General features: G+C 38.0%; 1 protein-coding gene and 1 long non-coding RNA gene across 3 annotated transcripts; one reads left to right on the top strand and one right to left on the bottom strand.

Moving 5' to 3' along the window:
- Positions 1-302: 302 nt before the first annotated feature.
- Positions 303-4,702, top strand: LOC131313443 (uncharacterized). The gene is made up of 4 exons (XR_009196197.1): positions 303-424; positions 1,805-2,102; positions 2,342-2,464; positions 4,451-4,702. It is a non-coding gene; the product is annotated as an uncharacterized LOC131313443 (long non-coding RNA).
- LOC131313441 (uncharacterized) lies at positions 1,054-13,822 on the bottom strand. 2 transcript variants are annotated; one of them, XM_058341749.1, is made up of 20 exons: positions 13,003-13,822; positions 11,444-11,912; positions 11,018-11,103; positions 10,752-10,865; positions 10,476-10,664; positions 10,105-10,170; positions 9,862-9,912; positions 8,867-8,989; positions 8,665-8,781; positions 7,254-7,361; positions 7,027-7,162; positions 6,645-6,779; positions 6,354-6,524; positions 5,701-6,272; positions 4,682-4,859; positions 4,220-4,581; positions 2,290-2,482; positions 1,979-2,204; positions 1,743-1,898; positions 1,054-1,448 (listed from the first exon to the last, which is right to left on the bottom strand). In XM_058341749.1, exons 1-20 carry the CDS (start codon positions 13,693-13,695, stop codon positions 1,361-1,363), a joined length of 4,233 nt encoding a protein of 1,410 aa, XP_058197732.1. In that variant the 5' UTR covers positions 13,696-13,822; the 3' UTR covers positions 1,054-1,360. The 2 variants fall into 2 exon arrangements, with proteins under 2 accessions (XP_058197732.1, XP_058197731.1); XM_058341748.1 differs by having other exon boundaries at positions 6,351-6,524; positions 13,003-13,821.
- Between the last annotated feature and the right edge of the window lie 2,620 nt (positions 13,823-16,442).

Raw genomic sequence — 16,442 nt, 5'->3', positions numbered from 1 at the left:
ATGGTTTATGTTTTTATTGCAATTGCAATTTGTGGGTTTTGTTTTTAATTGCAATTTCAATCTGGGAGATGGTTGATGAAGGTGAGGGAGAATGGTAATTGGAGAAAGTTAGGAAAATGATGCAAGGGAAATTATTGAAAAAAATGGCACTGCAAATGGCAATACACCATTGCACCAATATTGCCATTGTTTGGCCAAATTACATGGTCATTTTATGGAAATGACCCAACTCTCTCTCTCTCTGCAAGAAAATCAGTAGGGGGCTTGTTGCTTCCCCAGCCACCTCTCCACCTCGCGATCTCCTCCCTTTAAAGCCCTCTGCTGCCTCCACCGGCCAATTTCCGTCAGTCACAATGTTGGAGGATGAAATCCATCTCCCTCGGCTCCGATCCGAACCTCAAGAGGATCAGATCTGCTGCGATTGGTAAGTTTTAGGGTGGTTTGGTGCTTCCTCCGGCGACTAATGGGCTAGATCTGATGTAGCAAATTCAGCGACAGAAGGTTTCTTTTTTCGTTTTTTTGTTTCTTTTTTTTCCCTGTGTGGAACTTTTCCTACCTCTGTGAGTTTTGCGTCATTGTACTTGGTAAAAGTCCTACTCAATCTATATGGATAACTCGAAAGCTAAGGATTGCTCTTCGCAACAAGAAGCTCCAGATTTTGAGTGTTTGTAGACTTTTGGGCATTTTGTGATGGTAAAAAAAAAAAATATAGAAATTTGTTACTTCAATTGGAGATGCTATTTATATCAATCTCTCCAATGAATGAACCATTATGATTGGGTAAATGTGAATTGAGAAGTAGTTCGAACTTTCTAAAATCACCTGCTTTTTGGCTATGTTTGGATTCCCATAATATTGGGTATGAATGATAGTTTGGTTGTAATTTCAGTAGTTTTACTCGTGAATAATTTGTTTTTGGAAATTTAATAGTAGATCAATACTTGTTTTGGAAATTTCCACTCATATTTCATCTGTTCTGAACGTATGAATTACATAAATATGACGTTACTCTTGCATTCCTCAAGATTACTGTAATTCAAACTGAAAGAAATGGAGAGATATTCACTTATATAGTGGAATTAAATGGAAATCTCACCATTTAACATAAATAGTGGAAATCAATTTTCAACAATGTGCTGCGCATTTCAAAATGCGAAAATAACTCGACCATAGTCATGTCTACTATCAACAAATGACAATATTGTCAACCTTGTTAGTATTAGCTAAACCATAGTTCAAAGAGCAATGGTTGCAATTTCCGTTGAACTGCAGACATACACACACAAGAGCAGCATCTAACTGAAGAAGCAAGTTAATTCTCAAAAATAGACAATCTGCCAATATAGGGTTTGAAGTAGTTTTAACCATTTGTAATTAAGTTTAGAAGCTCTACGGCTTCACTTAATCTTCTCTCCACCAGCTCTTTTGCAAGCACGCCCCTAGCATTCCTGCAGGCAAGTGGCAAAACCTCATAATCAAACAGTGTTTCTACTCCAACAGCAGGAAAACATTTGAAATATGTGTGTTGGTATTGTTTTTGTTTTCTGATTTATATTTCCATTATTTGGAAAAACACAGGAAACCATGGTTTCTGAAAACTGTTTCTGCTGAGAATTTCTGAAAATTTTCTTTTCAAAGCCCAGAAAGAATTGCCATTCATAAACTGCTTTCCATACAAAATGAAATCAAATGCCAACAAAATGAGAACAATACCAAATAGCTACTTTTTCACACCATTGTACCTCTTTTCATTGCCTGCCTTCCTTCTTAGATCCTCAACAAGATTGTGTAACCTCTTCAACAGTGCTGGTGAATTGCGTACAGCTTCAACACCTTTTGGGCTTGAACAAATCTTCTTCAAAAGCTCAGAAGCAATGAAATACGCCTCCTCTTTGTTTCTGAAGAAAAGTTGTAAAACATTTACCAATGGAGTCGAAGACAAAGCATAACTTATAGTTGAGCAACTTCACGGACAAACCTTAGAAACTCGCACAGAACTGTTTCCAAAGATCCACGACTACCAACCAGCACCTCAGCCAAATGCGAATACCGGGCTAGGTTTCTTAGAGTGGACAGTGCATGTTTCAGAACCTCTTGATCAGGTATGCTTCGACTGACTGAGCGAATTAACTTCAGTAAAGTGTCAATAGCCCCAGCTTCCACAAGTTTCTCACAACATTTTTGTGAATACTTTGTAGCCATATCTGTAGAAAAAACTTTTAGCAAACTGTTTTTTCTTTTACTTTCTTGTTGTAAATGACTTTAGAAGTGAGATAAAATGTTCTTTACCTAAAGTTGCACAGGTATGAAGAATGCCACTGACACTTTTCATGCTCAGCAGATCAGAAAGTGCAGCCACAAGTCTGTTTATAATACGCATGCCGTCATCTACATTTGCAGCAGTTTTTTTCACCCTCAAGCGTAAATCAATCAGCTGCTTCCCCCTTGAATCCTTTCGTGCAAGGTAACCTTTCCAGTATGACTAACAATTGAAAAGGCAAAAACAGAAAATGGTTAGAAGTAAGAAAAATGCTTTTATAAGTTTTGTAGTATTAAAGTTGGTTCTCTTTAAAGTTCACAACGTTTCTTGTATAATACTATTGAAAGAACCAGGGAGGAATGGGATTTCCTTTTTCAGCAGTTAATAAGGGTATCTTAAAAGCCACCTATGAAAAGCAGGAAACTCAATTGAGGAACACAGGAGCATTTGGAAAGTATTCTTCCTCTCTCTCTCTCTCTCTCTCTCTCTCTCTCTCTCTCTCTCTCTCTCTCTCTCTCAAGCGTGCGCGCGCGAGCTCATGCGTGCGTGCATGCCATTGTTAGACTTTGTCCCACATTGGTTAATTATAATCTCCAAAACTAATATATGAGCTTGGGCGGCCTCTCCACTCATTGCCAATTAGTTTTGAGTGGAATGGTTTAACATAATATCAAAGCTAGACATTGGGAGGCTTTTGGACAAGACTCTATTGATTGATTGCCCCGTTGTTTGTGCCTTAGGCGCACCTTGTTCTGTTGTTCGTTGCAATCCCTATGTTATGGTCTTTGTTTAACTCTTCACGTGCACGTGTAGGTCAGGGGGTCGCACGTACAAGGAAGTGTTAGATTATAACTTCCGAAACTAGTATATGAGCCTGGGCGGCCTCTTCACTCATTGCCACTTGGTTTTGAGTTGGATGCTTTAATAGTCATATGATGCCAGTTGAAGCATAAACCACAAATATGGAAAAGAGCATGAAAACAAAAAGACGTAAAACAACAAAAGAGAACATTGGGAGCTTAACTTCTAGCAATAAACCTAAAGATATTCTTGGACTTGCTACCTAAGAAGCACGGATACAGTTACGGATACGATACGATATAGATACGTGATTTTTCCAAAAAGAAGGATACAATACATTGAATATAAAAGTAAATAAAAAATATATTATATATAATTTTTTAATTCCTAAAATTTCATTAATGATTAAAGTTTTCCTTTACACAAGTTCACCATTTCACATCCCGAGATATATATATTTATATATAGTTATATATATAACTGTATCTATATAGTTTTATATATATAAATACATACACAGAGAGAGAGAGAGAGAGAGAGAGAGAGAGAGAGAGAGAGAGAGAGAGAGAGAGAGAGAGATAGAGACATGAGACGAGAGACTTACAAAGTTGTCGAGAGAGATGAAAGACAAGAGAGAGGATATCGTCGGTGTGTTCCTGGTGTCGATTGGTAGGGGAAAAAGAAAAATAGTCCTAATTGTAATTTTAACCCATATATTTTAAGTAATACCATATTTACCCTTGCACATATCCAAAACGTATCCGAGTGTATCCAACACATATCCGAGCGTATCCAAAATGTATCCGAATACCAAAAAATAATTCTAAAAGCAAGATACTTAAAAAAAAAAAAAAAAAAAAAAAAAAAACGTATTGGATATGTATCCGAGAGTATCCACGCATATCTGAAACGTATCGGGACACCAAAAAATAATTCTAAAAGCAGGATACTTTAAAAAACATATCGGATATGTATCCGGAGAGTATCCGAGAGTATCGGTAGCCGATACAATACGTGATACGGAGGCCAAAATAGAATATCCATGCTTCATAGCTTGCTACCAGCAAACAAAAGGAAAGTCCTACATCATCCTCTTCAAAATCATTATAGAACAGCATTTACGAAAGTACAGCATTGCAAAAGTCTGATATATCTTACTTGGATTGTAGTAATGCAATGCCTCTTTCTCTTCGCCTCACGCCTGGCAATCCACCCTCGTACATGAGATTGGATAACAACTGCTGACTTCATTCTTGATTTCTCCATTAAAACACCCCTCGTTTGTATTATAATAATACACTGCCTCTTCCTATTCTCTTCACGCCTGGCTATCCATCCTCGTACATGAGATTGGATAACAACTGCTGACTTTGTTCTTGATTTTTGCAGTAAAACACCCCTCCACCACCTTTGCAACTTCAAAACTGAGCAAAGAAATATACCCCATTCAAGACTATGGAACCAAGTTCTTGAAGTCGAAGGGCATTCCATTGGAACACCCTTGTACAGGCAAGAAGCCCCTGTATCACCACAATGTCACATATGAGTTCACTTACAAATACTGAAATATTAATCCAAAAAGGGCTGTGGAATTGAATTGGCACTGCGAATGAATGATACCTAAAAGCCTCCTTCGAACAATCTGCCCCCTGACAAACCGTTGGATTTCTATTGCAGCATTCCTATGACAACGGAAAACCTTCCAGCATTGTATGCATCGACAAGCACTTTGGATCTTTATCACAGCCTCTCTTTTAGCCAAAATCTCCCTTCTTGAAAACCAACCACGGCAATGACTCTGGATTGTTTAAACCAAATAATCACTTTTTAAATGTGATATTTTTAACATTAGGGAAGATGTATTCTTTCGAAAGACTGAATGGTCATCCTTCCCAAATGCGTTAGATATGACTCAGTAAAGCAATCCAAACACAGTTGACTCTAGCTGACCATCTAATAGTAGGGAAAAGCCCACATTGCTATTTCCAGTTAACCATTCTAATAGCTACTTACAATAACTCATGACAAATTACCTAAACTAATGTTGGCTAACATGATTGTAAGCAAAATATATCGGCAAATGTTACAATGTCTATACGATTATAGGGAGAACCAACCTTCACAAATGTCCTCGTTACTAGAAGTATGAGAAGCTTTAATAGAAGTATGGGCACACATGCAAGGCCTGATAAAATTCTGGACATGAAATGTTACAGAGAAATAACTTTATCACAGAATTCATTAAAGAACTATCTCAAGCCCAATAATTTGTAAGACCATTCCAACAAAAATTTTAAAACATGTAAAGCCTTCTTTAAGTAGCACATAGAGAGAATACAAATACCAGAGAGTTTAGCAATGACAAAATAGAAGCATGATAAATACGACAGATACACGTAACACATAGACATAACATGCTTGGGAGAAGGTTCTGAAAGAAAAATGCACAGTAACCTGTCAAGGTTATAAATAGAACAATTAGAGCCCCTTCCAGATTCTCTTCTTAAAAAATAAGTACTTATCCTCGCTTTACGAGACAGGTCATTCTCTCACAATACATCATCTTTAATTCAAAAAATAAGTACTTATTCCCAAATAAGTACTTATTTGAGGAAACCAGAACACACTCTTATACTTACTTGAAGGACAACAATGAGAAACGTCAATCGACGAACACCTCTTCGAGCAATCCATCCACGTACATAAGATTGGATAACAATTGCTGATCTAGTTGCAATTTTGTATCGTCGAATATCCCTTGCACATTGAAAAACACTTTGAATTTTCAGCACTGCTTCCTTCTGACTTACGAAACTCTTTCTCGTTAACCAACCCCGATAGCAACTCTGAATTTTAGTTGCAGCTAAGTGCTGACAGCAGAGGCTTCTATAGACAAGAAACTTTTTCCAAGAAAGCTGGATAGTAGATGCTGCTTTTGTTTGAAGTTCATTCTCGAACAAAGTAACCCTCTGAAAGTATATAGACCTTCCTCTCCATCCACGAATGCACTTCTGAACAACAACGGCAGCATTGACAACATCAAAAGTAGACATATCTGGAGCTAAATTGCTTCTACAGTGGTGTTTCCGAGAAATCCAAGCCCTTGTAGCATGCTGAATGATTTCCACAGCCTTTTTCAACTTGACAAAATTATGCCTGTCAACAATGTATGTGATATATCTATCCAAAACTTCTGACTGCTTCCACCTGTCTGTGTGATTAAAAACACCAGACAGAGTTAGAATACACCAACAGAAATGTGAATAAGTTGATGATGATTAGAAAGTACCACATGATGAATCCTGAAGTCTGGTACAGAATCTAGTAGTGATTAGTTGCCTCTTTGCAGCCAGCCAAGCTCGAATCACATTCTGCAAAAAAGAAACTGCACTCCTTGTCTGCATGTAGTCTTTGAGTTTCATTGATCTTCTAAAATGAGACTGAATAACTTTTGCTGCATTTTCTGGAGTCACCACATAAGGATCAATTCATCAGCAAAACATGTAACTTAGCAAAACTATGTATGATAGAACATGAATCTACAGTTCACATACTCTTTGATGAAAAACCCATGAAAATTTACCTCTTTCCACTTTACTGCTGCTCATGCTAGTTGATATGAACTGCAAACAGGTACCTGGTTGCTTGTCAAATCTTTTGCTCTGCATAGCCATGTCTTGCCACCAAGCCATAATGGCTTTAAAACTTTTAATTCCATCTGCATAACATGAAGCATAATAGAGGATAACTAAACAGACGTTCCAATTTTCAGGAAGGGAGAAGGGGAGGGGGGTGGTTCCGTGGTTATTACTTGTCTTAGATTATATTTGGGCTCATATCTTCTCATTTCTAGACAGGACAACTTATGGATAGTCAGTTGCATTGACAGCACATTTAAAACTGGACAATATTCACTTCAGGACCTACAAAATTAACAACCAAAATCCCATTTAATAAAATGGAACCTTCAGTGGTGTTCCCATGTCTGTCTTCTTGGTTGAGTACTGCTTCAGAATTCACAAAGCACCGTTCCATACTTAAACGTCTCCTCTCTGGACTTTGACAACTAAAGCCCAAGAGTTTATGAAAATTTAGCTGGTCCTGGTAAGAAGTCAAAATGTGTTGAAGCTGCATTTCTCAAGTATGGAAATAACAGGATTTACATAATTCTTGACATGACTATCGAACTTACCGTGTTTTTTCGAATAATTAGCTGGAACGAAAGGAAAACCAACAGAATAACCACGCTCTGACTGTTACATGCACCTTTGTGTTCAAGTATGTCGCTAACTTGCAGAACCTGTAAGTAAGAATGTATAGATTAAAAATGACACGTAAGCATGCTGCATTAGGTGAACTATCTACCAGTCAGTAGCTCTAAGAAAAAAGATGCCACCAGAGTTTCATATGGAGATAGTGATTTCTAAACACAAATTCAAGTTAACTCTTGATATTGAAGGGCAGAAGGTATATTGAAGCAAACTGCTTTTGAATTGAGGAAAGAGTATTTTGTTCTTACACATTCTTAAACTAATATGATTTTGAGATACTAAGAAATCAAGAAGCATTAAAGCACTTAAACAAAGATGTGCATCTATTTGAGTCACCCCAGACCAAGTGGTTTTCGAAACTATTTAGGACAGTTTACTCATGTGATTATAGCCTTACAACCAAAGTAAGAAAGTGCAGCCAGTACTTATCTGGTTGCCAAACTCTCCACTAAAGCATTTCCTTCATATAGACAAGTAGCAAACGAGAAGTGGAATGTGACCACCGCAGTTTAGCAAGTTTGAGAAACACTTCCATGAATTTCCATTGTCACAACATGCATTTCGTTTGGAATGAATAACCCTCAGAATAGAGACAGAGGTTTGAACAGTACGATAACACAAAACAGGGAGAAAGTCATGTAAAGAGGTTTTCCATTTATGTTTTCTAGTTGTCTACAGTACATACACATACAAAGAGATGGTATATATGTCAATATCCAAATATGCATGCCATATTTTCCACTATAAAACATTAATGGGAGATTCTAAGGTACCAACCCCTTGTCTGGGGATACCATATCCCCTTTGACTTTCACCATAAGAAAGCATTACAATTTACCATAGAAGTGTAAGAAAAAAATCATGAATGGCATATAACAAAAAATCACAAAATGGCGCAACAAAATAATACCATTAAGTATAGTATAACATTTTCAGCATATCATGCATAACATTCACCACAAAATGGCATGATAAATTCAACATCACTATATTTACGGTGTCCCCCACATAATAACAGTCACTACACTAGGTATAAGTAAAACATTCACGACAACATGATATAACATTAGCCATGAAAGGCATATGCTTTAATCACACAATACGAGGGGCATACTTTAGAATTTCCCCACATTAATAGTGTACCATACGATTATAATTAGTTTTGATCATAGTTTACAAGCTTCATACCCTACAAACATCGTACTGCCACAGATGTATCTGGTGGTAATAACCACTAGATTTTGGAAACAAATTTACGCCCACTATATATTTCTTTATAAGTTTTTTCAAAGTTCTCCATTCCTAAATATAGAGCAATCAGCATATTTATACCTCTGGAAAGTTTCCCAACAATGTAGCCAGTTTCTGTGATAATATGAAGTTGTGAACGGCATCTGTATAATCACTAAGTGACATGATTGAAGTCTCCCCACTTGTTTCCCCAACATCCTGCAAGCAAGAATGAAATCAAAACGAAATGACAAAAGTGAAAAGAGTGGGATAAACTATTGATAATGAGGAATGAAGTGAAGACCGTTGGAGAACATGAACAATCAAGTTCCTTCCGGAAGTAATAATCAAGCAAGCACCACATGGCTTTGCCATCAACAAGTGACGCAAAACCATCAACCCTGAAATCGTAACTTTCACATATCGCCTGCAAACACAGTTATGGAAGTAGTCACTTCGCGTTAGAAATGGATATTACACTAACATTAAATCTCAGAGAACAGGACTATGAACTATCTTGAAACCAACTAGAGTTAGATGCGTAGTTATAAACAGATGTGTGATGGATAAGAGGTCAAGACTTCGAATTTCAACTCATACAAAAGGCTCACTAGGGGAAAGTACGGTTTCCTAATCCGAAGAGTGGGGTACGGTGAACATTATATTGAAGGAGAGTTGATGTGGAGGTAATCTTGCAACAAGCCCAAAACAGGTACGATACAAACAGTGACAACAGACCTAGCATGAGTAGATTTAACAAAAAAGCTACAGATATATGCATAGCAAAAGAGAGAATTAGGACACTCCCTGCTATCATTATAGCTAAAGCGTGTTCTGGTTGGAAGCACTAAAGTAAGGCTGAATAGTACTTTGTACTTCCGCATTTCAGCCTCTGCACCTACCCTTCATCATCTCACTTCAGCTACAAGACACAATTATGTCACCTGCATGCACCCACGTGTCCATACTAGCCAAAACTTTCCATTCAGTTCTCCCCGAGTAACCTTTTCTTAAAAGATGTTACTTCCTAATTTGATATGAGAGGAAGACAAAGAAGAAAAGGCAACAATAATTTCAGAAAAAACGGAAGATGCAGTTGAGGGAGGGTGGCCTTTTTGAACAATGGATGGGCAAAAACAAGAAAACAATATACCTTAAGTAACAAGAAGGAAATGACCATATATGTATGTATAGGATACATTTTATTTGAATATAGGCAAATTAAATGAATCATAACACCATAGCATTAAAAATGTTGACAACCAAATATTGGTCAATGAAGAAGTAATAGTTTAATACCTGGATCCAATTCAGAAGCATGTCCAAAAGAGTGGAATTAATTGAGCTTTCCTGTAGAGTTCCAAGAAATTTTAGAGCTCAAATACGAAATGTAATGGACCAACATGGCGAAACATTATAAGAGATTACTGAACAGCATTGTTTCTGTACGGTAAGATTCAGGCTGACCTTCCAAGACTGGAAGTACATCCCCTAAGTACCTCCTTAATTAGAAATGAAACAGCCATCCAATTTGAAACATACCGCGTTACCTCCTCGGATTCTGGAAATTTCCTCCAATAGAAGCGTTTTGTTGATAAGAAGTGGCAGCTGTAGGTTAAAAGTGATAGGTTGGTAAAAAAGTTACAGGCATTATCTCTCCTATTTTATTATACATGAATAGATCAACTACGAAACCTAGTGCCAGAAAGATATGTGCTCACACATAGAGAGAATTATGTAAGCTAATGATTTTTTGTTATCACTTTGTGCGCCTCACATAGAAAGGCATAGAGCACAACATAATTTCTTGATTCAGAATGCCAAACAACAATTATATTCAGGGTTCATTTGACAGGAACTGCAACATAATTTGAGGGCTTGAAATATGAAGTGGGACAAGAATACAAGTATACCTGCAAGTGAATGAAGATGTTCCAAAGCAAGGAAAGTGTAAGTTCCTTATCTCCACTAACAATGTCCTCTCCTACAATAACTGATCCATCTTCATCAAACAGGGGCACACCGGCTTGCTTTAGATGTTGCATGGCAATACCACAATTAGCCACATTCTTCTTATGGCTATCTGATGGGACCAAAATTTTCTGTCCAGAAAAGCAAGGAACAAGGTAAATGGTTTATAACCAGCTAAGAAGAATAGATACACACAGCTGTAAATGAAAAAAGCTAACCGTCAAAATGGAAGTGTCATGTTGCAAGAGTTGAATAGCTCTACAAAGCCGCACTCCATCTCGGAGATCAACAAACAACTCTGTGACACTGAAGTCAAACTCATTGAGAGGACTCTGGACCATACCAAAATTGATTAAGTAAATCGTTCTGAATAATTATAATTTGAGTTAATGCCTCATTTCGTGCATAGAGACGAACATTATGTAATCAGAAGTACATAAACATGCACATGTGAATATTAAATATCACAGATTGAGCTGCTTACCTGATGGTGAGATACTTTGTATCCTACAATCACTAGATGAGCAAGAAGATTACCTTCTCCATGCATCACCTCCGATGATAAGAAATCTAATTTGAACCAAGAGAGAAAACATCAAGCGACACTCTAATAAAGCAAGAATGTAAACAGACCACAAAAGTGATCAAGGCCTGTAATAAGAGGTTATTGCACCTAAGATTTTTGCAACCTCATATGAAAAGCAAATCAATGATCTAGATGAGGCCACATATATTCTCCCAATCATTTTTGAAATCTTATTGCAGTGATTTTTGTGGCTTCACCTAGACCAATAATTTGGTTTCCATATGAGGTGGTAAATCTTGGGTGTGTAACGGACCTCTCAAGATCCACAAAAAGGGATGAGAGGAATAATCATCTTACTTATAGCAGATGAATAGTCTTACTTACCGCAGATAAGTTGACCACTTGATTTACTTTTGGACTGCAAAGTGAACAGAAGAGGAGAACCACCATCCAATGCATCAATGCCATACTCGATAGGAAGGCAGCTCTGAGTTTTAGCTCTATCAAGAATGAGTGCAAGTAACAGAAATCTCTTCAAGATAACATTGCCCAATACTTCGAAGTATCCCGGTCTATATAAACCTTCGACTAACTTGTTATAAGCATAAACTCTAGCTAGACCACCATGAGAGAAAAACTGCTTCTCAATTACCATCTTCAAGAATGCAATTTCCTTTTCAGAATTCACGTCTCCAGTTGGCAACAACGAATCACCACCAAAAATAATATACAATCCAATCCGTAGCCAAACTGGGTTGTAACACATAAGGATTCTTGATGCCTTCTCCTTCATCCCAACATCAGTTACAATAGGACAGTGTGCTTTCATTTTCAATCTTCCTTCATCTATATTCTGACGGGCAAAACAATAGTAAACCCAATCAACAATTTTGAACCCATTCCATCAAAGCATATATTCTAACATAACAGAAATACCCTTGCGCAATCCCAGAACTGACGAGAAAAAAATTCAAAATCACTTTTAATTGGAAGTTCTACAACAACTACTTTTCATTTAAATCTATTTTAGAATAAAAACTTGCAAACATGTCAATAATTCCTATGAACCCGACTAAATTTCAGGCCATCAATCTGCTGCTTAAAGTCTAGTTAGATGTAGGTTCGTACTCTTATGGCCTGTTTGGCAGGCTGAGAATAGAGGCGAATAAGGGCCTTGGGGGAATAAGCTAATCCTGCCCCACTGTTATCCAGTGTTTGGTTGTTCTCTTTGCACCCGGACTGCTTATCCGGCGGATAAGCTGAGACCGAGTCCTAGCAAAACCCTCCCTACACCCCAAGATAAGCTTATCTTGGTGAGCATATTTACCGGCATGCCCCTCAAACCTCTCCTAACCCTTTTTTGTATTCTCATTACAAGGGCCACCTAAGTAAACTCTCACGTTATTTCTTAATCCAACCACTCTTATCCATCCATTTCAACTACCTAACAAACCTCTTCTGAGTTAATCCCTCCTTCGTAACTAATTCCCTCTTATACCATATCCACCTCTTAACCAACCTTCTTCCTTATCCCCCAAAACCTTATCCGCCAGCCAAACGAGCCTTTAGGTGATGGGATCTCCTATTCGTAATTGGATGGCATCTCCTGGATGACCTTCCTATATGCTATACAATTCCTCACGGGGTAAAAAAAGATAATCAAGGGGAACCATTACACAAAATAATGTTTAATGCTGATAATAAGACATCCAAAAACACAATTCACCGGAAATAAAATAAAACATAGTTATAACTAAAGGAAACTGCAATTTTGCAAATTGTCAACCTCATAATGCATGAATTGATTGAAGATTACATGCTCCAGATCATCAATGAGCATAAACTCTTCATGAAAACTAAATCATACCTAACTTAAATAGCATGCATATGAAACCTTCATACTACAAAGTAGAAACTACTAATTTGAAATATAAAAAACGTACCTTTGTTACATGGGTCATCACACTAAAAATTTCTTTACAACTACCCAAGCTCAAGTAAAGCTTCATTCTCTGGTGCAAATCATCGAAACTACACACGTCCTGCAACGAAGATTGCAAAGCCGAAAACTTCGAATTCGAAATCGAGCCGTCTTCCTTCGAACCACCACCACACCAAGCGGATCCCCTCATCCGTTTAGGGCACCGCCACGCCGTGTCCACCCCAACCACCCCAGCACCAGAACAACTCTCCCTTTTCCCGTGCCCTAACCCCGCCCTCGCTTCCAACTCCTTCGCACTTCCGTTTTCTCCAGTCACTCTCGACACATCGCAGCCGCACGACCCAGGGTTCTGGAGCAAGAAGTTGAGCCATACGGTGAGCGATTTGGCCAACGACTTTAACGACTTCTCCTTGTCGATTTGGGCTTTCCGTGATGACTTGGACTGTTCAAGCTCGAAGGCCTTGAGACGCCGGGAGATTTTGGAGCGGGAGGACGAAGGGTGGGGGCGCGGCCGAGAGGAGGAGGAGACAGAGGGGGTTTGTTTGGAGGCAGTGAAGAACGGGGTGTAGGGGGAGCGGAGGTTGTTATTGGGGTTTCGGGAGGAGGGAGGGGGGTGTTTGGGGGTTTTGAAATTGGAGATGTCTTTCAGGAGGAGGGGAGTGGGGGAGTGGTGGTGGTGGTGTTTTGATTCCATTTTTTTCAGATCTTTTTCTTCTTCTCCGTTTTGGTTTTCTTCTTGTGTGGTGTTTTCTTGCAACGGTCTGGAAGCGGAAACGCAGGGGGGAGTGTGGTTTTGAATTTGAAAATGTAGAGAGAGGGAGGGAGAGCGGTGGGCGTTCTGTGAGAGTGCTGTTTGGCACGTGAGCTGCCATTCTCTTATTATCCACTCGAGAGATGTTAGGGACACATCAATTTGTCACATTCCAAAAACACTTCTCTCACATACATGTGGGGTTCACGCATTTATTGTAGGGGACCTAGCTTCTACAGAGAGCCCATACAGTTATATTACAGTCATTCATCTTTGCATTTAACAGTTTAGATTTTTAAAAACTTTCCATGATCCCGGGAAAGCTTTTTTTAATTTCGACCATTAAAAACACCATTCGACGGTTGCGAACACTCTAACCGCAGACAAGTCTTGTGCTATTGTGAAATTCTCTCACATGTATATGAAAGGTGTGACAAATTAATGTGTCCCTAGTATTATTGTATCCACTATGCATATTCTAGAGTATTTGCAACCCATAATTTTCATGCTCAGCCCATACAACTCACTTAAAATTTTAAAATTCTTAAGACAAATGCCCTCATATGTAATGACTATCTTAACCAACTGAGACTAACTCAATTGGTCAAAACTCGTGCATCTTATTAGGAGGTCAGGAGTTTGAATCCCTTCATCTGCGTGTAGGTGTTTTTCCCTTTGTATTTGTTGGGATTATATCTTTCCCGTAATGGGACTTGTAATTGAATTGAGCTCGTAGTGATTGTGATATCTTTGATAGGTTTATTTATCGTGTTGGTTGAGTTGTTTGGTTTAGTTATTTTGTGAATTTTCACACAATTAAAATTGTGTCCCGTAATTTGTACTTTATAATTCATACATCTCAATGATCTCTCCTATTTAGGGTTGCTTAGCGGATCAGCTGAACCGCCAAAATTGATTCATCCGTGAACCAAATCGAGATATATGGCAAATGAATGCGGATGGAAAAAACAACAATCCATCGCAAGCGGATTGGATTCGGGCAATCCGCTCAAACCGCCCAATCCGCCCAAAGTAAAAAATAAAAAAATATGAGAAAAAGTTAAACCCTTCACAATAAACTATTAGCCCCACCAAAATAGTAGTACTAGTAAATTCGACAGTACTCCATATACCATGCTGCTGGTTATTATTGACATAGAAATTTTCAACATTATGTCAATACGAAAAATTATTGGCTAGTCTTGGGGCAATACGGAGTGATATTTTTTATTGTGCTACTATACTTTTTAAATTTTTGGTATTTATAAAAAATAAATTACAGGCTTAAATCCGCCCAAACCACATCCAAACCGATTCGATCGAACAACACTCTTGGACGAGTGGTGGATGAGGTAACTATGAATGTGTGTGTTTTGCTCTCTGATTTTTGGGTTTCACAGATCTTTTTAGAGCGGAGATATGAACGTGCTTTATTTTAAAAAATATTACTTGAGTAATGTAATATTTTTACAGATGCAATATTTTGTAAGCTTTTTAGATTTTTTCAAAGTACTTAGGTTGTTTCAAATCTCCCCAAACTGACCAACCCGAACCGCCTAAACCGCAAACCAAACCGCTCGAACCGTGAAACACTCACGGACGGTTGCAGATAGAGAAAACAACAATTTGACGGATGCAAATCCGCGTAGGAACCGAACCAATCCACCCAACCAATACGCGAACAGCCCCACTCCTATCTTACCAATCTAATTTCTACATACATCCCACACACCACAAAACCTTTACCCCAAAAAAAAAATTATTATTTTCAAATACAACCCATCTTCTTCCTCCTCCCTCCTACACAACCACGTCTTCATCTTTCCTCCTCCTAAAACCTTACTACACTAAAAACCCACTACACACTCTCCAACACTACAAACCACTCACTCCTTTCATTCCTCCTCCATTTCTCATATTTGTAGATGGAAAAACCAAGCAATTGAATCAATGGAAGGTTCATCTCATTTTGTTGAACAATTTGACCCATTGCAAGATTTTTAATTAACACTTGAATCTCCGCCAATGGGGATAACGGCAGAGCCAAAATTTTAACCCGCAAGGGGCCAACTTAATAGATATCATTTCTGCTACACATAAACTTATTATATTATAGAGTTTTTGCTTTTCAAAATGATAGATTTTTGTACTCAAATTATTCTAGCCTACTGCACTAAGAATATATGAATCATTTATTCTATTTTTTCAGGTTACGACAATCCCTACCTGCTTATTTGTTTGTTTATTAAATTAATTGAAAAATGAGAAAGTAAAATAACATGTTTTTCACTAAATAAAACCAAAATTATTACAAGTATTAATGAGCTACACACCATAGTTTTGTCCCTGATGGAGGAAGCAAAGGTGATTTCAAACACTATTGAGTGATTATTTTGATGGCCCACTCTCAAATTTCTTCATAAAAGAATCCACTGTTGATATCTATGCGAATATATAAGGAAGATGCTATGGTACACCCCATTTATATCATATGCATCCATATAACTAAATCATTGCGCCTCTCAATAATTAATTATATGGGTGCATATGATACAGGGATATGCACCGTAGCATTTTCCCAACAAGTACTAGTAACCCGACAAGTACTACTGTTTACTAGTTATCCATAGACTAGGCATGCTCAATTAGCCTAATTTTTACTAGTAGATGGAGTAATTTACGCCTCGTGA

Source organism: Rhododendron vialii, chromosome 13a, assembly GCF_030253575.1.
Source record: "Rhododendron vialii isolate Sample 1 chromosome 13a, ASM3025357v1".
Lineage (NCBI taxonomy): Eukaryota > Viridiplantae > Streptophyta > Magnoliopsida > Ericales > Ericaceae > Rhododendron > Rhododendron vialii.
Note: the sequence above shows the minus strand (reverse complement) of the source record. Positions and strands in the feature narration are given on the sequence as shown.